This window comes from Centroberyx affinis, unplaced genomic scaffold, assembly GCF_046629955.1.
Source record: "Centroberyx affinis isolate AG114_WGS23_722 - 3 ecotype Tasmania unplaced genomic scaffold, CSIRO-AGI_Caff_v1 ptg002969l_1, whole genome shotgun sequence".
NCBI lineage: Eukaryota > Metazoa > Chordata > Actinopteri > Beryciformes > Berycidae > Centroberyx > Centroberyx affinis.
Window position 1 is genome coordinate 48,265 of NW_027281078.1, and position 21,994 is coordinate 70,258.

A 21,994-nucleotide genomic window follows, 5' to 3' on the forward strand; every position below is an offset into this window, starting at 1 on the left:
GGACTGAAGGTGGTGGGAAAAGGCATTTCCTTGCCTGCATTGACAAGTGCTTAAAGCGGTCACTGTTGTGGCTCCACCACTCCAGGGGGTTGCCAGTCTTCCTGTCAATTACAGGCTGCCTCAAGTATCGCTCCATTTCTTCTTGGATTCCTTCAGGCACTGCTGGCTGGGACTGTGAAGACGGCATGTTGTCGTCGAAGCTGTCCAGCAGACTGCGGGCCTGTTCCTCCATGCTTTGTCAGCACTGTCATCATAGTGATAGTGTGGCAGTCGCCTATGCGCCGTGTACTTCTTCCTCAAGCTAGGCTCGTGCTTTGTTTTCATCTGTCGGGGTGATCTTTAAGTCAAGAAGACATGCGAGAACCACCTCTTTTCTTTCTTTGATTTTAGACAATCTCTTCTCTTCTCCAGCATTGTTTCCTCATGGGCTGGATTCCCCTACTGTTGGGTCCTTTTAGCTCAGGCAGACGGGTCAGCACTCCCGCTGAGGGTACGATGCATGAGAGAGAAGGATCTACTCCGCTCATCTGCAGACTGATCTCTCCCAGCGGGCCCAAGGTGTCGACTAGGTTTGAGGTTATGTCCTACTGATGGGATTTAAGGGGACACCAAGCTCTTCCTGGTGGTTGCAAGTGACTGACAGAGTGGTGGAACTGTGTGGCACACCCCTTAGTTTTGCAACCAAGTCGTCCACCACCCTCCGTGACTCTTAATCTGGAGAAGGTGTGCGTTGCAGCTCAAGTCAGGCATATTCATTAAGCCGCGGCCAGACTGATCCGTCAGAAAATGGACAGAATTACTAACGGATAGATTTCTGTCCGTTGGGGTGTTTTGATCCGTCCAGAAAAAGTTCAACTGGGTTGAGCTTTCTGTCCATCAAAACGGATGGAAATCTGACGGAGACGGACGCGTCATCAGCGTTGCCCGGACAACGGACATCTCTCATTGAAAATGAAATTGAAATGAACGGAGACGGACAGACACAACAGATCAGTGTGGCCTCGGCCTTAACCTCATGCCCTTAATCATGTTGGCACCACTGTCTCAAAGAACCAAAAGCACACGCTCAGTCTCAATTGCCCTCTTCTCCAATATAGTACATCTGTTTCACGTACTCACTAGTGTGGGACTCGACCATGGCCTTGACATTCAAGACAATTTGAACTCTCGTCCAATTTTTGTCAATAAAGTCAGCGGTTAAGCTCCTAAGTGTCTCAGTAGATCCTGACCAGCAGTCTTGAAGAGCTTGAACCTTTGCTGCTTTGGACATCAGCCCTCTAAACCCTTTATTCTCTACCGCATTATAGGGGAGGATATCGGTGGCATCATCTCCATGGTGAGCTTGCTCATTTCTTCTGGTTTCGGATCATTGCAGGATCACTAAGCTGTCTTGTCAATAAACTGTTATAGGCTGGGCCGTTCTTTAGCCTGTGCTGTGGCCTCTTCATATTGTTCCTCATGTTTTTCCAATTGTGCCCACAAATTGGTGGTATACTGTAGCATTAGTTGATCATTGCCTCACACATGTTGCACTTAATCTCACCTAAGACTTTGGCAAAATAATCCCACATTTCAGCAGCTCAGAAACCAAATCATATCAACAATTATCAGCTAAAGGGATGACTAAACCAAATTGTACCAGCAAACATTTATACCAAGATCTGAGTACAAAGTATACCTGCTCACTCTGGCTACCGTCCCTGTACTATCATATAATATATGACTCCTGTGTTAATCATAAGATAGATTTCAGTATTTCATATGACTTTGTCAGAAGGTATATTTTCATATTCTAGCCTTTTCAGCCAGAGTGATCATACTACAAGCCTGCTACAAATAATTCATATCAACATGCTAACAAATCAAAACGTCAAAGTAAGAAAGACTTGACAGCAGTCTTAATTGGAGGAGAAATGCATGAAGGGAGACTTGGAGATGGCGGATGCCGCTGCATGTCTCAGAGTTTGCTAGAGCCAAGATGGGGAGAGGCTAGGCGGACACAATTGCCATTCATTTAGCCACGCTGCTGACGGGTCTATGAATCAATCATGTTAATTTAATATCCAAAAGTAACTGTGGCCTTTTCAATTCCTGGTCGAGATTACACGTGCGGCCAAAATGGATCAGAATCCAGTCTAATCTAATAGATGAGACACCGAGCATCTCTGTATCCTCATAAGACTTCACTCAGCTGTACAAGGGGAACTGCGTCAGCCTGCTGTTATGTAATCGAGTTAGCATTAAAGCCTAAGTGAGTTTGGATGTGGAGAGGCGAAATTTGTTTCTTGTCCTCTCCTGGGAGACAAATGGAAGGGGCAAAAGTTCTTTTCAAAGAGGAAAAATGGAAGAAAGGGAGAGGGGGGAAGAGGGCGTAGAGAGAGAGACAGGAGTGGAAATAACAATCTCAGGAGGGACGGAGGGTGACAGAGATGGAGTAGAACGAGGGAGAGCCAGACAAAAACAAAGAGACAAGAGAGAAGCAGCCGGGCAGTCGGGGGCTTTGATGTAAAAAAAAAAAAAAAAGGAGGGGCGCGGAAAGTGAGAGAGAGAGAGTGGGCGGGGCCGCGCAAGGTAGACAAGAGTCGGGGGGGGGGGGGGGGGGGGGGGGGAACGTCCCGCGATGACGGAGACCGTGTCACTGGGGGGGGGGGGGGATTACACATGACAACACAGACGGAGAAAGGTAGAGAGAGAGAGCAAGAGAGGAAGAGAAAGTGAAAGCCGGAAAGGGGGAGGGCCGGCATGTGGAACGAGAGCAACAGGAAGAGAGAGAGGGAGGGAGGGAGGGAGGGAGATAAACAGTGAAGCCATTCCTCAGAGCGGCCAGTCCGAGGCGGAGAGCTGCTATCGCCTCGCACAGCTCTGCAGCACCTTCCACTCTTCTTCTACTCTTCCTCCTCCTCGCGGTACTCGACAGCTCACCGGAGGGTCTCGCTGCACCGGGGAGCCACCGGCTGGGGGTTTATAGAGGATTATAGATCGGGCCAGCCGCACGCGCAGACCGGCACAGTCCGCTCTCGAAGAACTGGAACTCGCCGCTCGATCGGGCCCGGCAGAGGGGGGGGGGGGGCAGGCAGGCGACACCGTGTGTTTGCACCCAAAACAAGACTTAATGAGACTTTTGTGTATAGACTAAACAAGGAAAGGGGATCTACTACACTTCTACTGCGCTTCTATTGAAATTACTGCCAAGGGGGAGACATCATGCATATCTTGCAGCCGTACTGCATCAACAGGTCGGTGTGTGTGTGTGTGTGTGTGTGTGTGTGTCTCGGTGTGTTTGAGAGTGTGCGTGCATGTATGTGTGTGTTTGCAAGTGGGTGTGTACCGCTGCCGGCATCCATGTCGCCTGCCACATGTTTACGACCGATAACGCTAAAGCAATTCTGAATTCCAAAATGTGTGTGTGTGTGTGTGTGTTTTGCATGCAGTTAGAAAACAGCTGGCTGCCATTTGAAGCGGCTCAGGTTTTCAGCATCCTTCGCAATATTCATAAATATCCCCCCACTGTTTTGAAACAAATGACATGAGCTTAATTATCCGCAGACTGCATTTCCGGTGATAATCGCATTTCTCCGAATCGCCCAGTCATTCACATGATTCTTGAAACACTCTTTATGAACTAATATGCCGGCGACATGCTTTTAATTGCGTTTATTGGCGTGGAAATCACCCCCAAATTCGAACTCGGTGTAGCCACTTCACTGAGGTTTCTGCTCATTGTGCCTTTTGGGGGGGGTGGGGGGTGGAGTGTGTGTGTGTGTGTGTGTGACATCAGTCGTTCACGCCCATTACTGATTCCATAGCCCTCGTTAAGTGAAGAACGACCCTCTTGTTGAAGCTCTCACCCCCCCCCCCCCAGCACATTATCTCTCAGCTGACACAGGTACAAGACCGGCTCCTGTGTCTGGAAGAGCTGCTTTCAAAGGATCATTTGTTGCAATTGCAATACCGCATATTTCTGGTGTTCTGGATTCGGGAAACACAGCACCTTAGTGTATTTATAGTGCTTCTTAGGGCACTGGGTGCATGTCTGTTATGACTCGTGAGAGTCATTTCAGATGCGAGATTTGGATTTGGATCTTTGAGGTGGAAACGGCGATCGACCTTTCCGCTAATCGCTCCTAGTGAAAATCTGACCAAATCCCTCGATGAGCCTGATAGGTAAACATTGGAGGTCGGGATGGGACGATATATCGAAAATTCAATATATCGCGATACAAAAAAGTGACAAAAAGTGAAAAAGTGGGGCAGAAAAAATGAATCGCGATATTATCTCCATTTTATTCTGCTGTAGAAATCACAAATAAGATGACTTGCCAATTCTATTATTTTCGCATTTTTAAATAGTTGTTTACATTCTAGCAAGCCAGTGCCATTGCTAGAGAGGTTTGTGGCTCAGAAATCAGTGTCACTGAACTTTTATGTATTACATCGTATCATGGTTTGGTCGAATCGAGAGAGTTTATGAGCATGCGAAACATACCGAAACTCAATATATGCACCTTTCTATTTGGGAAATAGTGTCTCCCCACCTTTAATGCGGATATGTCTTTATGATAGTTGATAGTTTCCCACCATGTCACTGGTAAGGCCATGTGCGCCACAATAAAACGAATCGGTTCGCTCGACCGTGAAGAGCAGCGAGAACTGAGAGAGACCTCACAGGGTTTTGGTTTGTTTTTGTTTTGTTTTTTTCGGGTGGAGGAGGAGAGCGGGCTTGACAGCCAGAGAGAAAGAGGAGGGAGGGAGGGAGGAGAGAGAGAGGTGGAGCTGGTGTGGTGCTTTTCTGTTACCTAATACTGCTGATGGAAGTGAAGAGAGAGGGAGAGGAGAGAGAGAGAGAGAGGAGGTCAGGCAGAGATTTGGGGAAAACCGGGAGACATGATGGAGGAGAGGGAAGATGGGTGGGGGGGGGGGGGGGGAGTGTGGTAATCCAAATCTGCCGGCAGGAGCAGATGCAGACTATCCTGCGAGAGTGAGAAAAGAGGAAGGATAGAGAATTATAGAAAGAGATAGGCGGAGGGAAAGCGATTGAAGGAATTATCTGTATCCTTGAGTGAGTGTGTGTGTGTGTGTGTGTGTATACTATATGTATGTATGTGAGTGTGTGTGAAAAGAGACGGTGTTTGTGCATGCACACAAGCCACTCGAGTAGGCATGATTCATTGAGCTTTTGAGTAATCGAAAGAGACTCTTAAGACATCGGTTACGCTACGGTCTGAATTATCTATATTTTCAAAGTGGGTTGTGTGAATGAAAGCGGAAAAAAAAAAAAGAGGGGCATTCAGGCATGAAGAGAAAATGGATTGAGAATGACAGTGGCAGAGAAAGAAGAGATCATATGGAGGGGGAAAATTGAAAGAGACTGAAACACCCTCCCCGGCGTAGCTGTTTTGGAGACTATTAATCTTCAGACAAGTGGACTTCAACTGCTCACACACACACACACACACACACACACACCCCACCAGCAGTGCAGACACCCTTTGCCCCCAAAGTCCATTCGTCTCCCGCAGAGGACGCCGACCACGGTTTCCTAATTTCCTCATTTGTCAGGTGGAACAGTTGGCTGCAGCTGAAAGATGAGTGGGGTGATAGTGGGATGCAAGGAAGCACAGTCGGGAAGTAAATGGATAAAAGGAATTGAATTGACTACACCAATTAGTTGCAGTGTGATAGCAAAAAAGTTGTTGGAGAGTGAACTAAAGTTTAAGTGGGGAGTTCTGTTATTGTGACTTGTATTAATTACTGTACAAAGATCCTTGGTGATTTGAATCCCATGCAAATCTACCAAGTCTGTAATTTGTAAAGCAAAACTTTTGGCACAAATTACCCTCCGTACTTGCTGAAGAGAGACGTCCCCTGATAATACTCAAATTCTCAATCTTTCTCCTGTCATGAAAGATGGAGGCAACAGTGGAGTCGATAGAGGAAGGTCTTTGATGCATTTTCGGCACAAACTTAAAGGAATAGTTCACCCAAAAATGAAAATTCTGTCATCATCTACTCACCCCTCATGCCAAATGAAACACAGGTGAAATTAGTTAGTCCATAGAACACACAGGGGGTTGCAGCACAACTTGGTAGCAGCCTTCTCCAAAACAACTGAAGTCAATGGGGACCTGTTCTTTAGAGGTCCAAAACAAAAACAGCCAAACAATCACACTGTGAATAGAAAGACCTATACACCATTATTTGTTGCAAATCAACCAGCTGTAGTTCAGATTTGCACTAAATGATGGTGTAAATATACTGTAGGTCTTTTTGGAACTCTGAAGAACTGGTCCCCACTGACTTCAGTTGTTTTGGAGAAGGCTGCTATGGAGTTGTGCTGCAGCCTCCCTGTGTGTTATATGAACAAACTTCACCTGGGTTTCAACTGCATGAGGGGGAGGAGATGATGACTTTGGGTGAACTATTCTTTAAAGTTTTGCTTTGCTAAATCAGAAAGTGACCCAATGCAATTGTACCCGGGGCACTGCTGATTTCAGCGGATTTCATTATCCAGTGCGGATGTGTATACTTCTTTAATTGCATAAGGTCCACTCATAGTACTGGTGCCATGGGGAAAAAAAAGGGCGGGCTAAAAAGATGAATGTATCTGGCAGACGAACAAAGACTTTTATTTTTTAATCACGGGTCTCTATGTGGCCTCCTTTCGTAAAATGAAAACAATTCAACCAGCAAGATGGATGTGGTCTAAGATGTAATCTGTTGTGTTGTTGTTGTTCTGATAGCTGAGGAATTGATTATTAGTTACTATTATCCTTCATGATCTTTCATAATCCACTACCTCTGAATGGTCAGTAGCAGGGAAGATTATGACTGTTTCCATTACACTGTAATCACTCTATTTTCTCTATTTCTCCCTCTGTCTCTGTCTATCTCTCTCTCTCTCCCCCCCCCCCCACCCCTCCCTCCCTCAGGTGGCCAGATGGGCCGAAGAGGAAGAGGAAGAACAGCCAGTGTTCGTGAAGAGTATGTCTGGTAAGAATTTGCCGTCTCGGCCTTCGCCTCTCTCCTTTTGTCAACACCAACATACCATCCCAACGCAATTCGAAACAGGTTGCTTTTAAGGGCGCCCAGTCTTTTGATGTGCTAAAGGCTTTAGCCGGTCTACAATGAAGCCTGTCGCTCTGTAGCTGGCTCCCCTGGGCTTTAAATAGCATCGCAGGTACCACTACTACAATCATCTCTCTCCATAATCTTTTTATATTTTGTAGGTACCCATGCATTGAAATCCCTTTTAAAAGCCCGAACAGCAGGGGTTTTTGAGTGCAGCATTCATGGCAATAGACTCTCAAGGGGAAAGCACTGTAATGCAGAACATTACACATAACCAAAAACACCAGTCTAAATTGCTCCAGTGTGGATTTACAGTTTCAAAATACATTTAGGACTCTTTTGGAGCCAACAGTTGTATTGCAAAAAAGCTCCCATGCTCAATTCAAGATGAAAAATGTCTCCTGTCCAATTAAATTAAGGGAAAGAAAGCCAGCAGTGGGGGCGAACTTCGCATCACAAGTAGCGCTGTACTCAGAATTGATTCTTATGTGGGTCTCGAAAGCGGAACAGATGGCTCATGTAAAACGCCAATAGCAACTGGCCCAGGAGAATGGATGGCTTCAGTTTTAGCTGTAGAACAAAGCAGGACATATCGGTACGGAGTTGCCTTGGTGCTGTTTTTGGTTTTGTCCGGCCAAAAATGGCTGTATCTTTGAAAATCCATGATCACAATTTGGTTGTTTCTATTTGAAGTCGGGGTTAGGGCGGCTCAAATCACCTCAAGATGTTTGCTGTTTTCCATTTGCGCTTCCTGACACATCTTGAGTCCGAATGCACCAAACCCTCGCTGGAAAAAACTTACATTAACTTAGTAGGTCTGTACTGATAGATCCCTAAGACGAGCACTTTACCCCTCTTCTTTGAAATCCATTTTTTTTTTTTTTTTTTTTAGCTGAAAATTATAACAAGGTCTGGCTCGGCAAGTAGGCCAGGAACTAACAACCGTGCCGCCTCCAAGAGCGCGGCCAGTTGTTCTGAGTTGAATCCAGTGGAGAGGGAAAGCAGGCGATGACAGCGGACAGGAGCAAACGGCTTTCAGATGTCTGGCTCGGCACCGCGGCTCTACTTCTTCTTCATTTTTTTTTCTGTGGCCACAGTAGTATGAGAAATCCACTTAATAAATGCCCTCCCCTGGAGTGCGCTCAGTTCTGCCTGCTTTGCAGAAGCCTCTAAGCCTGCGTGTGTGAGTTCGCGAGTATCTGTGAGTGGGTTGGTGGCTCATGGGCGTACAGTATGTGTGTGTGTGTGTGTGTGTGTGTGCAGGTGGTGGGGGGTGTGCAGGCATGTCCGTGTATGTGTATGTATACATGGATTTGTGTGCTCATGTGTGCGTGCAAGCATGTCCATGTACTTTGAAAACTCTTAGGTGGGCATCCTAAGCGTTTATTAGGTGAGGGAAAGCGAATGTCTTAGAATGTTGAGATGACTGTCAGTCCTAGTGGGGCAGCATCACGGCTTAGACTTTAGTTATAAAATGAAAGAAAGAGAAAAAAGAAGATCAGAAAGAAGAGACTAAAGTGTTACATAAAAAACAAGAGGCTCAAAACATCTCAAACATCTCACCTCAAAGAGGCAAACAAAAGAAACGGTCATGATAGGGCTGGGCGATAATTCAATATTATCGTTTATCGTCTTTCAGTGGATTTGTATCGTGATGATATTCAATATTATCGTTTATTGTCTTTTAGTGGAGTCGTATTGTGATGATATTGTGATATCGTGATACACAATTCAATATTATTGTTTATTGTCTTTCAGTGGACTCGTATCATGATATTCAATGTTATCGTTTATCGTCTTTCAGTGGAGTCGTATCGTATCGTGATGATATTCAATATTACTGTTTATTGTCTTTCAGTGGACTCGTATCATGATGATATTCAATATTATCGTTTATCGTCTTTCAGTGGAGTCGTATCGTGATGATATTGTGATATCGTGATAAACAATTCAATATTATCGTTTCTCATCTTTCAGTGGAATCGTATCATGATGATATTGTGATACACAATTCGATATTATCGTTTCTCATCTTTCAGTGGAATCGTATTGTGATGATATTCAATATTATTGTTTATCGTCTTTCAGTGGAGTCGTATCATGATGATATTGTGATATCGTGATAAACAATTCGATATTATCATTTATCGTCTTTCAGTGGAATTTTAGCGTTGTGATATCGTGACACACAATTCTGTTATATGATTTGAGGATAACAACCAGATTTTCTTTAAAAACCTTTTTTGGTTTGACATCACACCGATATACCATATTGATAATTGATTTCAACCATATCGCCCAGCCCTAAGTCAAGATGACCAACAAAAATGTCGCAACTGAATCGAATAACAAAACAAAGCGCACCAAGGCAGAAACGACTCACATGAATAACAAGAAAAGAAACTACATTTCCCTTGTTTGACATGACTGTTGGCGGACATGAAGTCTAGTTATGTGAATATGACTGTAAATCCTCATATGCGGGCATGATGCCGTGTATGCAGACATGAGTAGACTGCCGGTCCTGTGTGTGTTCCATCCTGTGTCATTGTCTGTTGGGGCTCAATGCACAGGAGCTTCACTGAGGCACCTGTGATAACACTTCGCCCCCTCCTCCTCCTCCTCCTCCTTCACCTCCTCCTCCCTCTGCTCCCCCCTCTTTCATTTCATCGCCTGCTCCATCCCTTCCTCCTGCACTTCATCTCCTCCTCTCTCCTCATCCTCCTCCTCTGCTCTTCCGGTCCTCCCTCCTCCTCCTCCTCCTCCTCCTCCTCCTCCTCCTCCACTGCTCCCCGCCTCTCCCCCCCGTCCGCCTCCCGTTCTCCCTCTTCGTCCAAACGTCCCTTTTCTCGCGCCTTCCTCGTCTTCCTTCTCGAAATCCTCCCCCCTCACCTGTCGTCCTCACTTCCTCCCCCCTCCGCCTGTACTTCCCGTTTGACCCTCTTCCTCCTCCTCCTCATTCCACCCTGTCCTCCTTCCTCAACCTCCTCCTCCTCTCCTATAGCTCTTAGCGTCTCTGTTCCAGGGTACATCCCCAGCTACCTGGAGAAGGATGAGCCGTGCGTGGTGTGCGGGGACAAGGCGACGGGGTACCACTACCGCTGCATCACCTGCGAGGGCTGCAAGGTACAGTCGGACACCTCCCACACATTAATATGGGCTTGACACCACAGAACCAAGAGGTGGAGGCGTGACCTGACCAGATGTGACATGGGATGGGATGATTTGATATATGATATGATATGACGTGGCATGATCTGACGTCATGTGACCTAGCATGACGTGGCTTGGAGTAGTGTGACGTGGCATAAACCTGACCTGGCGTGACCTGCCGTGACATGACAAGACGATGGGGGCTAATTTCTTACTCGACAACAAAAGGCTTGGCAAGTGTTTTTTTCAAGGCTTCAGATTCATCAGGGTGGAGATGCACATATGAATATCAAGCGCTGGTTAGAGCAGGAGTAATTACAAACAATACGTTGACAAACCTGTAGGGGAAATGTCTTGTTTGCTCTAATGCGCTTGTTGTAGCTCTGAAGAACCATCCAACATGTGAAAGCAATGGGATGGTTATGACGGAATATGTTCTGTAGGTCAGGACTCAAAATGATGGATCATTTTATGACAAGATTATTCTTAATATTTGAATTTTGATATACTTCTGATTATTTCTGTCTGATTTCTATCTGTTTTCAAAACAGAGCATTGAACACCGACCAACATTTCCTTTCCAATATGGATATAAACCGTGTTGGAATGAATTATTGCCGTTGTTTCCACAGTTGATGTGCGGTGGCTTTAACTCACCAGCCTTTTGCGCAGAAACATGACGTCACAACATCAACCCCAACATAGAATTAATCAAGCGCTGCCCAGGTTATATCAATCGGACATGTGTTCAACAGCTGCACTATTTGTTGTATTGGCCCGGCTCACTCAGTTTTTCCTGATCCAATTAACCAGTTAAAAGCTACAACGGCTCCCTTGTATTCAACAGAATGGAATGTGTTGGCTTGTCATGTTTCGACCTTTATTTAACCAGGTAACCCAATTACAGCAAAATACCGCAATTATTAAGTTGCGTTGTTTTGCTCATCGTTAAAATGTCCTACCTCTGATGTGTAATTCAGAGATGCGTTGCAATTCCCATTCACTTGTAAATTACATCAGCCCGAGCTGAGTTTTTTATTAATAGAAATTGCTCGCCTGCTCGTTTCGGGCAATTACGTTACTAACTGGCAGCGAGTTCTCAGATAAGTGGTTTTAGAATCAGTGCACTCATCAGGATTATAGTGACCGCTTCAATTGATAGCTGTAACCTGATTTTAAATGTTGCGTGTATAAACACACACACACACACACACACACACACACCGCCCCCCTCTTCCACTCAGGACATGAAACACATTTGATGCAACTCTTTGACTCTTTGTTGCGTACTGTAAAGTGTCATCCAGGAATTAAGCCAAAATAAGAAACACAACAGTATATTCCTTTTTTTAAAATAATTTCACATGTACTGTACCGTATAGCGGTGACCTGGCAGAAGGCCTCTTGCTGGGCAGGTGTTGGCAGCTACTGAACAGAGGCCTATTATCCAGCGATTAGAGTCCTGTAGAGCAGCCGGTCCACGGCCTCTAAGAATGGCTCGAGTTGTTCCAGGTAGTGCTGTAGTCCTGTTCCCAGTAGAGCTAAACACCCTGTTCACACTGGAAATGTGACAAATCGCACCGCATTTACACAGGAATAGAATGACTCAAGCAACATGGCATAACAATATTCGGCACCAATCTCTTACATTCCCTCTGGCCAGCCAAGTCTTTAAAAGACACTACTGTAAGGTGATTTGTACGAAAGCATCCCCTGAATTTCATATATAGAAGTTGCACAATGTTTCATACTAAACCATTTTTTGGCACGCGGGTCGCAGCCACCAGCCTGCCATGTGATGCGACCCGTTTAATAGACTCGTTTGACGCTAATTAAAACGCAAGAACATTTCATTGGTGGATTTAATTTTGTGGCTATGCAGCTCCATGTTTTCATTGAAACGCTGAATGCTCTCTCTGTTTCTCCCGCTCTTTCCCTTCCACCTTCCTCCTGCCCCTGTCTCTCTCTTTTACCGTCTTTCTTGTGCTATTCCTGTCCTTCTCCCTCTCTCTCTCTCTCTCTCTCTCTCTCTCTCTCTCTCTCTCTCTCTCTCTCTCTCTCTCTCTCTCTCTCTCTCTCTCTCTCTCTCTCTCCAGGGTTTCTTCCGCAGGACCATCCAGAAGAACCTCCACCCGTCCTACTCCTGTAAATACGAAGGCTGCTGCATCATCGACAAGATCACCCGCAACCAGTGCCAGCTCTGCCGCTTCAAGAAGTGCATCTCCGTGGGCATGGCCATGGACTGTGAGTCGCTACAGCAAAATAATGAGAAGGAGCAGTCAAAGGAATCCAACACCCATGCGGTTAAAACACGATGATAGCCGAACAAATGCGCACATCGCTTTTGTGTTAACACGGTTGAGGTTTCTGTTGTATTCACAGCTGTAAACCCAGATTTCCTGTCTGTGTTATTCTTGTGTGAGCAACAAGTCCATGCAAGAGCGCCGCCTCTTAGTTAACGAGACGACCGATGGACTTTTCATTACAGTTGCTCACACACACACACACACACATCAGCGTTCCTTCTCTAATTTTACATCGGGGAATAGTATTAATTTCGCTCTCCATCTGTTCCCGTGGATAAAGGAAATGATTTCCTCGAGGATATTTTGACGAAAACACAAACATCTGGACGGCCGCGCTCGGGCTAAACTGCGGTGTTATTTTTAATTTCACCTTTTCTCTAGCAGCGGCGGTGCTACGGCGGAGCCTCGCCGATGATTAAACACAGAGGAAGCTTCGGACGTGCCTAATGAACCACACACACGCACATAGAAACGTCCTCCCCCCATTCCAGCCAATAGAGGCTTTGCTGTTGCGTCACAAGTCCACTGGAGAATCCGCTATACACAAATAATAGCTAAATTAGGGCTGGATGATAATTCAATATTATCGTTTATCGTCTCAGTGGGATTATATTGTGATGATATGGTGATTTTGGGATATCGAGACGCACAATTCTGCTGTCTGAACTGATGAGAACAAGCTAATTTTATTTAGAAACTCAGACAAAATGAAATGGTAGGAATATTATGTGAAGATTTCAGTTTAGTTTAACATCACACCAAACATTACCATTCGGTTCAATATGATGAACATTCATTTGATTATTTAACGTGATTTCGCTTATGTGAGCCATATCGTCATATATATCGATATCGAAAAAAAACCCCATATGTTTATCGTGATATTGATTTCAACCATATCGCCCAGCCCTAGGCTAAATATATAACAACAGAACAAGAAAAAGACAGATATCTGACAACGGTTGCTATGGCGTGGGTGTAAGTCTCATCCTCCCCCTCCCCTCCCCTCCCCTCCCAGTGGTGCTGGACGACTCGAAGCGCGTGGCGAAGCGCCGCCTGATCGAGGAGAACCGCGAGAAGCGGAAGAAGGAGGAGATGGTGAAGACGCTGCAGACGCGGCCGGAGCCCAGCAGCACCGAGTGGGAGCTGATCAAGATGGTGACGGAGGCCCACCGGCACACCAACGCCCAGGGCTCCAGCTGGAAGCAGAAGCGCAAGTTCCTGGTGAGGGGGGCCTCTATAGATGGATTTACTCTTATCTATAGAATATCAATCTATATTCTGTATTTAGCAGTGGTCTGTAAAGGAATAGTTCGCCCAAAAATGAAAATTCTGTCATCATCTCCTCACCCTCATGCCAAATGAAACACAGGTGAAATGTGTTAGTCCATATAACACACAGGGAGGTTGCCAGCACAACTTGGTTGGCAGCCTTCTCCAAAACAACTGAAGTCATGTTCTTTAGAGTTCCAGAATTTTAATTTTTGGGTGAACTATTCCTTTAACCGTTAATGTCGAGACAGACATCTGAAAGTGAGACGCTACACTCTTCTATATCAGGCCGAACACAAACACAACAAGGAAGTGGCAATGAAATGTTCCATCGCTGTCATTCAGTTCATGGGCGGAAACAGCTACACAAAGTTTTCTGTCCATTCAATAACTGTCCACCAACATTCTCCAAGTTCTTTGTTTTTCTATTTTGAAACAAGTCGCCAAATAATCTGACATCCCATCACCTTGCCACTGTGAAATACGTTTTGAAAGCACTTGGTTGCCATAGAAACTGGTTCAATGCCACTTGCGACAGTTAACTTGATTCTTTGTGAAGGTTTACATGACACACTGGAAACAGAAAGTTAGGGTGGAAGAACTGCAGTTGAAGTCAGATGGGGCTTCATAAGGTCTGACTTATTATATGTTGCCAGGCTGTTCTTATGTAGACTACAGTTTTCACAGTAACAGAATCACTTCCATATAGTAAGTTGGCCCCAATAGAAATTCAAATAGGTTTGACATTGTTGATATAACAGTAGCCAAAACCAGGCTACTTTTAGGGTTTTCAGCATGTAAGACCTTATCAGAGTAGTGAAGATACCACTAACTGGTTGTAATCCCACTTTGATATTCATGAATTCATTCCCAACTCCAGCATTCGTACAGCAGGTCATTCTTTCACTTTAAAGGAATAGTTCACCCAAAACTGAAAATTGTGTCATCATCTCCTCCCCCTCATGCCAGTTGAAACACAGGTGAAGTTTGTCCATATAACACACAGGGAGGCTGCCAGCACAACTCCATAGCAGCCTTCTCCAAAACAACTGAAGTCAGTGGGGACCAGTTCTTCAGAGTTCCAAACCTACAGTATATTTACACCATCATTTAGTGCAAATCTGAACGACAGCTGATTGGTTTGCAACAAATAATGGTGTATAGGTCTTTCTATTCACAGTGTGATTGTTTGGCTGTTTTTGTTTTGGAACTCTAAAGAACAGGTCCCCATTGACTTCAGTTGTTTTGGAGAAGGCTGCTACCAAGTTGTGCTGGCAACCTCCCTGTGTGTTATATGGACTAACAAATTTCACCTGTGTTCCATTTGGGCATAAGGGTGAGGAGATGGTGACAGAATTTTCATTTTTGGGTGAACTATTCCTTTAAGTAACTCTTCATTCCATGCATCTCCATACCACTCTATAGCAGTATTTCCAGCTCAAAAGAAGCTCTCTTGAAAGCCCAGTTACCTTGACACAAAGGTCAGATGACAGGCGACCGTCACATGCAGGCAAAGACAGACAGAGGTCGAGTGAGCGGGCATCGGGATTACATTTGGCAGCCAATGACGCGGCAGTAGAGCCCGTCAAAAGGTTGCCGGCGGGCCCAATCACAGCCCAGATCCTCTCTGTCGTTACAGCAACTCCAGCGCTGCGCTTTTGATCGGCCGTGATCCTGTTGAAGCCGAACTTTGCAATGTTGCATCATAGGAAAAAGTCTTTTATTGTGAAATTCAGCTCAGAAAAACATTTAAATTGCATTCAATATGCCAAAGACAGAAAAAAACAAGGATTACAACACAGCTACTTTAAAAAAAAAAATCATAGGAAAAGAAACAAAAGCCACTCTGTTTGCTAGTGCATCATTTTTTCAGAGCAAAAGTTTCCTAAGCTCATGGAAAAATAAGACACATTTCACAAGCCAGTTTTCTTAAAGTATCATAATCAATAAGCGTGTTACATAACATGCTACAAACAAGTCGTTTTTCATTTCTTCCGATTTTTTTCTTTTTTTTTACGTCTTTGTCTTTAGCTTAATATCCTACTGACAACGCCCTCACTTTTCCCTCCGGTGATGACTAAAAAAGTGTCTCTTTCTATCTGCTGCTCTGCCTCAAGATGTTTCCTGCCTGTTAGGGTTTTATAGGTTCCCATTGTGTCAAAGCAGGATGGAGGTCAGCTGCTCAGCGGCGGATGGAAACCCCGTTCACAACATTTTCCCAGTTAGACAACCTCTTAACTTCTCCGTGAGTCTCCGACGTGAGAGAGTCAACAAGTCATCTCTGATTAACTTTACATTACCCTATTCCAGCTCATGTGATGCCCAAACACAGAGAAGAATTTTAACTCTAAATTACTCAACTCCCCTGTGTGCTATCTCTGTCTTTTTATAGATCAGTGGGTTTTAAATTGGTTGCAGGCCCGTTTCTGGTGGGTGTTTTGCAATCTTTTACTGAGCATAGCCTCCAGTACGAGACTTATGTGCAGTATGCTCAGTTCCCAAGTTAAAAACTGTGCATACACACCACCGAGCAACCCGAGGAACCAGTCAAACCAGTTCATTTTTTTTTTCCCTAAACACAGAAAACAGCCAGCGTTACCATGGGGAAAACTTCCACCCAACACAACGCCATCAGTGGAGCTTCCAGCATGCATCTGTCCCTCTAGATGGTTAACTTTACTCTTTTTTTTTTTTTTTTTGTTTCCAGCCAGAGGATATCGGCCAGGGCCCGCTGGCGCCCACCCCCGACGGAGACAAGGTGGACCTGGAGGCCTTCAGCGAGTTCACCAAGATCGTCACGCCCGCCATCACCCGCGTCGTCGACTTCGCCAAGAAGCTGCCCATGTTCTCAGAGGTGGGTTCAGCGGGAGGTGTGTGTGTGTGTGTGTGTGTGTGTGTGTGAACTATTAAAAAAACAGGCTGCTGGGAAGTGTAAAAAATGTGGTTAATAGACCTTACACAAGGCACACAATGTGATTTCTGTGCACATTCATTTAGATCAAAGCCTTGTTAACCTTAAATAACATAAATGGATTATTTCATTGTACGTATATGTGACTTTCCAAAGTGATCCTCTCTCGTGCTTTTGTGCAATTAAGTGTGTGTGAGAGAGAGAGTGTCCCCATACTTCACATACTTCATATTAGGGCTGGGCGATAATTCAATATTATCGTTTATCGTCTTTCAGTGGAATCATATGGTGATGATATGAAGATATTTTGATATCAAGACACACATTTCTGCTGTCTAAATTGATGATGACAAGCAAATTTTACTTAAAAACTCTCATAAAATGAGGTATGGTAGGAATATTATTTGAATATTTCTGTTTTGTTTGACATCACACCTAACATCACCATTCGGTTCAATGAGATGAATATTCATTTGATTATTTAACGTGATTTTGCATACATGAACCATATCGTGATATATATTGATATCGAGAAAAATCCTTATGATTATCACAATATTGATTTCAACCATATCGCCCAGCCCTACTTCATATACTTCATATACTAACCCTAACCCTAACCCTAACCCTAACCCTACACATGGACGCTTTCATCCCAAGCGCCTTACAGCATCATTAGCGCTCACATTTTTCATATGCCGTATTATTTTTGCCATACTCGATACCAAGTGCGGGCAAAGTTTTCACACACTGGGTATAGGCTGAATCACTTTTGGCGATAGAGCATAGCAAAACGGACATTACTTTATATAGAAATATTGCCAATTAGCGGTGTCGGCGTCATGCTCAGACACCTCAGAGAACAATCTTCATTTTCAAAACCGAAAAAAAACCCAGTCGGCCGCGTCCTCGTTAATCCCCGGCTCGTCCGACGAGTCGCCGTTAGCTCGTTAACCCAAACCCAGATCCGCTGATTGGCTGCTTCCTCAATACGGCGGGCGTTTGTCACGCCGCAATTACACTAAATAATAATCATCTCCTTCCCCCGTGATGCTCTCTCTTTCCCTCCCTCTCTCTCTGTCTCTCTGTTTCTCTCCCTCCCGTCTGTGGATGACGGATGACTCACCACTCACTGATGCCGCTCTGCACTCTACAGTAAATGAGCGGAAGCAATCTGTGTGTGTGTGTGTGTGTGTGTGCATGTGTCTGAGTGCAGTTTTCATGCATATTGTAGTGCAGTCTACAGTTACATAAACCACGGCGAGGGATTTGTTGCAAGTACAAAATGATAACCCTTTCACTCCGAGGCAGCACTCAGAGATAACAATGCCGGAAGATATGATACTGCTCTGATGCATTTCATACGTCTTCCTGTCTTCAATTTTGCTTTTTTTTTTTTCCTTTGCTTTTTTGCAATAGTTGACAGCTGCGATCGTGAAAATATTAAACGGCCCTGGGATCAAGCCACACTCAGGGCATTACAGTGGAACTACACGGGCATCAATGGGGAAATAATCGGACCGGTTGGAGATTTGAAGCTTTTCTAGGACACTTGTCATTTATCTCAGTCCGTCAAGGCTCAAGGCTCAGGTTTACATTATCAGCTAGCACCCGTGGTTCTCAACCCAAGTCCTGGGTACCCAGAGTACTGCTGGTTTTCCTATCCTCCCAGGCAGTTAACTGCAGCTAATTGCATTCACTTTGAATCCCAGGTGTAAATCAGTCCCCGATTAGATGGCTGGAATAAAAAACAGTTCTTGGGGGCGCCCTGGTGGCTCACCGAGTAGGGCGCGTACCATTTGGCTCAGGCCTTCCCGCAGCGACCTGGGTTCGAATCCGACCCGTGGTCCTTTGCTGCATGTCCTCCCCCCGCTCTCTCTCCCATTCCTTCCTGTCTCTCTCTCACTAGATCTCTCAAATAAAGCATAAAATGCCAAAAATAAATCTTTAAAAAAACAAACAAAAAAAAAACAGTTCTTGTGCATTCTTGTACCCTTCATGACGCATTTAACACAATATCAAACAACTCAAAGCACGACTCCGAAACAAAAGAATGCGAGGACGGAGGACAGATAAAGACCCTGGGATCTCACAGCCCGTCTCAAACCGTAAGGATGCCTCTCTGTGCTCGGGAAGATCGTTCTCCCCAAGGACAAAAGTGTCGACTTGGCATTCTCGGATTTCACCCGGGGTCGAGAACCACTGGCTTACACCAATGAAGTCACCTGGTGTAATCCGCAGTTTGAGTGAAAACCGCATACTCTCGGCCAGTCCATATTCGCCAATATACTGTAATGATCTCGATATTGTACTCCAATCTTAACACGGTGTGTATGGATGCCTTTAAATATGTGTATCCCACACTGCTGGGTTACTACTCGTCAACACTGCATATGAAGGGGTTTGTTCCAAAAAAAAAAAAAATTGTGCTACCTGGAATTCATTGGTTCATTCATCAATTTCACAAACACAGATGATTCTATCCTCCAAAAATAAACTACTTTTGCTCAGTAACGCGTTGCAGTTGCGGTCAGCTTATTACTCAATATTCATGCACGCATATTATTCACCGATCCGCTTCCCCCCAGCTGCCTTGCGAGGACCAGATCATCCTGCTGAAGGGCTGCTGCATGGAGATCATGTCGCTGCGGGCCGCCGTGCGCTACGACCCGGAGAGCGAGACGCTGACGCTGAGCGGCGAGATGGCGGTGAAGCGCGAGCAGCTGAAGAACGGCGGCCTGGGCGTGGTGTCGGACGCCATCTTCGACCTGGGCAAGAGCCTGGCGCAGTTCAACCTGGACGACTCGGAGGTGGCCCTGATGCAGGCCGTGCTGCTCATGAGCTCAGGTGAGGAGGACCGATATATGTGTATCAGTTTTATTATTTCTTTCTTTCATTTCTTACCGTCAACAAATCCTATGAAAATAACAAAATCAGCAATGAGTTTGTTTTGCTGACAAGTCTCGTCCATGTAGCCGATGCCCAATGAAGCCATGTCCCAGCAGCCATAGAACTCCATTGTATTAAAAAAACTATTAAAAATCATCATCACGATGCACCGGGCCGGCCGACTTTTTCCTCAAACAACTTAATAAGCCAACCGTAAACACGTTTTCCATCTCAGGAAAGTAGTTCCGTAGCACCGAAAATAGTCCCCGGCGTAATGAAGAATTTGTTCCCATTTGAATTTGATTTGATAATAACTACAACAGCCTGACTTTTCATGGTAACAGTTAGCGATTTTTAAAATGTAAACTATGTCTAAGGTTTTTAGCTTACAATTGGAGCCAATGACTTCTGGTTTGAAGGCTACAAAACGGAACGTGGGAAGTCGGAAAGTAACAAGAGTAGAGCAAACGCATTGTTGATTTTGTTATTTTCATAGGATTTGTTGACGGTAAGAAACGCATTAAACAAAACACCAGCCTTATTCTTTAAGGCAGTGGTTCGCAACGTGGGGTCCGGGGACCACCAGGGGTCCTTGAGGGGGTCCCCCAGCAAATTGAATGAATTGTTAAACTTCACCATTATTTCATTTACAAGAAGTTAACACTAGTAGAGAATGTAGAAGAATGACTGTTTTGATCATAGTTTCTCTGTTATCTCTCTACCTACAATACAGATAATCATGGAATTCTGAACAAAGTCATATCTGACAATAAAAAATACTCACAGATTCGGGTCCGAGAGACAAAATCTCATCGAACGGGGGGGGGGGGGTCCTACCGTGGCTCTAACGTGGACTAAATTAGGGGCCGAGCTCATAGCCCCCCCCCCCCCCCGCCCTATGCGCTTCGATAATAGACCCGAGCGGAAGGACCGTGTAAACGTAACGGTAAATCTCTCTCTCTCTCTCTCTCTCCCCCTCCCACCCCACCCCACCCCCTACCCCACCCACCCTACCCCTCTCAACCCCAAGACCGCTCGGGCCTGAGCAGCGTGGAGAAGATCGAGCAGTGCCAGGAGACCTTCCTGCTGGCGTTCGAGCACTACATCAACTACCGCAAGCACAACATTCCCCACTTCTGGCCCAAGCTGCTGATGAAGGTGACGGACCTGCGCATGATCGGCGCCTGCCACGCCAGCCGCTTCCTGCACATGAAGGTGGAGTGTCCCAACGAGCTCTTCCCGCCGCTCTTCCTGGAGGTCTTCGAGGAGCAGGAAGTGTGACTTTTTGAAAGAGAGAAAGACAGAACACTCCCTCTCCCCCCCCCCCCCCCCTAAAAGAACCCTCGGGAAGGAGAAAGCAGTGAAAGAAAAAACAGGATTTTTTTTTCCGGGGAGGGGGAGGGAACGACATCCTGTACGCTTTGTTTTTGTTTTTTTTTTTGTTTTTTTTTTTGGTCCGACCAACAACCACCTGCCACCAGCACCGACTCTCTCTCTCTCTCACACACACACACACACACACACACACACACACACACACTGGTGATCCCGTGTGTGTGTGTGTCCCCTCCTTGCCTAGTAGGAGGGGGAGGGCGGCATCCAGAGAGTCGTGAAACATTCATAGATTTCCACCGCGCAGCTGCCATGGTTATATACTTATATGCAAACACACACGAAAGAAACGAAACCCCCCCCCCCCATAAACGCAAGGTTTGCTCGCATCATCCCGGGCCTCCGAATTCTTCCTCCCCCCCTGCCCAGAGGAGGAGGGGGGCCGGACAGACAGCTGTACTCTCTCTCTCTCTCTCTCTCTCTCTCTCTCTCTCTCTCTCTCTCTCTCTCTCTCCCCCTCAGACATAACGCAACCAATCGAGCGGCTCGGTTATGTGTCTGTGCCCCCCCCCCTTCCGCCCACCCATCCCCCTACACACCCGCCACTCCATCCTCCATTCCACCCGCAGTCGTGTGGACGTAATCTGACAAAAACGGTGTGGCGGCTCCCACTTTGTTTCCCCCCCACCCCCCCCCCTCCTTTTCTTCAATGGACTCCTCCGTCCACATACTGACCTCACACACACATACACATATGTCCCTCAGTTAGCCATGTACCTCTTTAGCAGTGTTGGGGGGGGGGGAAGTCATTAGTTACTTCATTACCTACCTTAAAAAAAGAACTATTTACGTTACAGAGTGACAAAAATGAACCGGATATTTAAGAAAGAAAATTAGTATTCTTAGTGTGTTACCCCCCCCCCCCCCCCTCAACACTGCTCTCTACAGCCATAGAGTTACACACACACACCATTCTACCTGCATACATGCATACCTCTGTCAACACCTCTGTACAATTACCACACATATACTATGCTTACACACTCATACGTACCTGTGTGTG

The 21,994-nt window shown here is 45.6% G+C and overlaps 1 protein-coding gene across 1 annotated transcript in view; it reads left to right on the top strand.

The window, feature by feature from the left end:
- LOC139658802 (thyroid hormone receptor alpha-like) overlaps positions 1-20,880 on the top strand; it is a 58,427-nt gene extending 37,547 nt beyond the window's left edge. The window contains 8 exon segments of the mRNA XM_071536972.1: positions 6,930-6,973; positions 6,976-6,990; positions 10,073-10,194; positions 12,318-12,465; positions 13,546-13,751; positions 16,507-16,653; positions 19,299-19,557; positions 20,630-20,880. Coding sequence (XP_071393073.1) covers positions 6,930-6,973; positions 6,976-6,990; positions 10,073-10,194; positions 12,318-12,465; positions 13,546-13,751; positions 16,507-16,653; positions 19,299-19,557; positions 20,630-20,880 — 1,192 coding nt within the window.
- Positions 20,881-21,994: the final 1,114 nt, after the last annotated feature.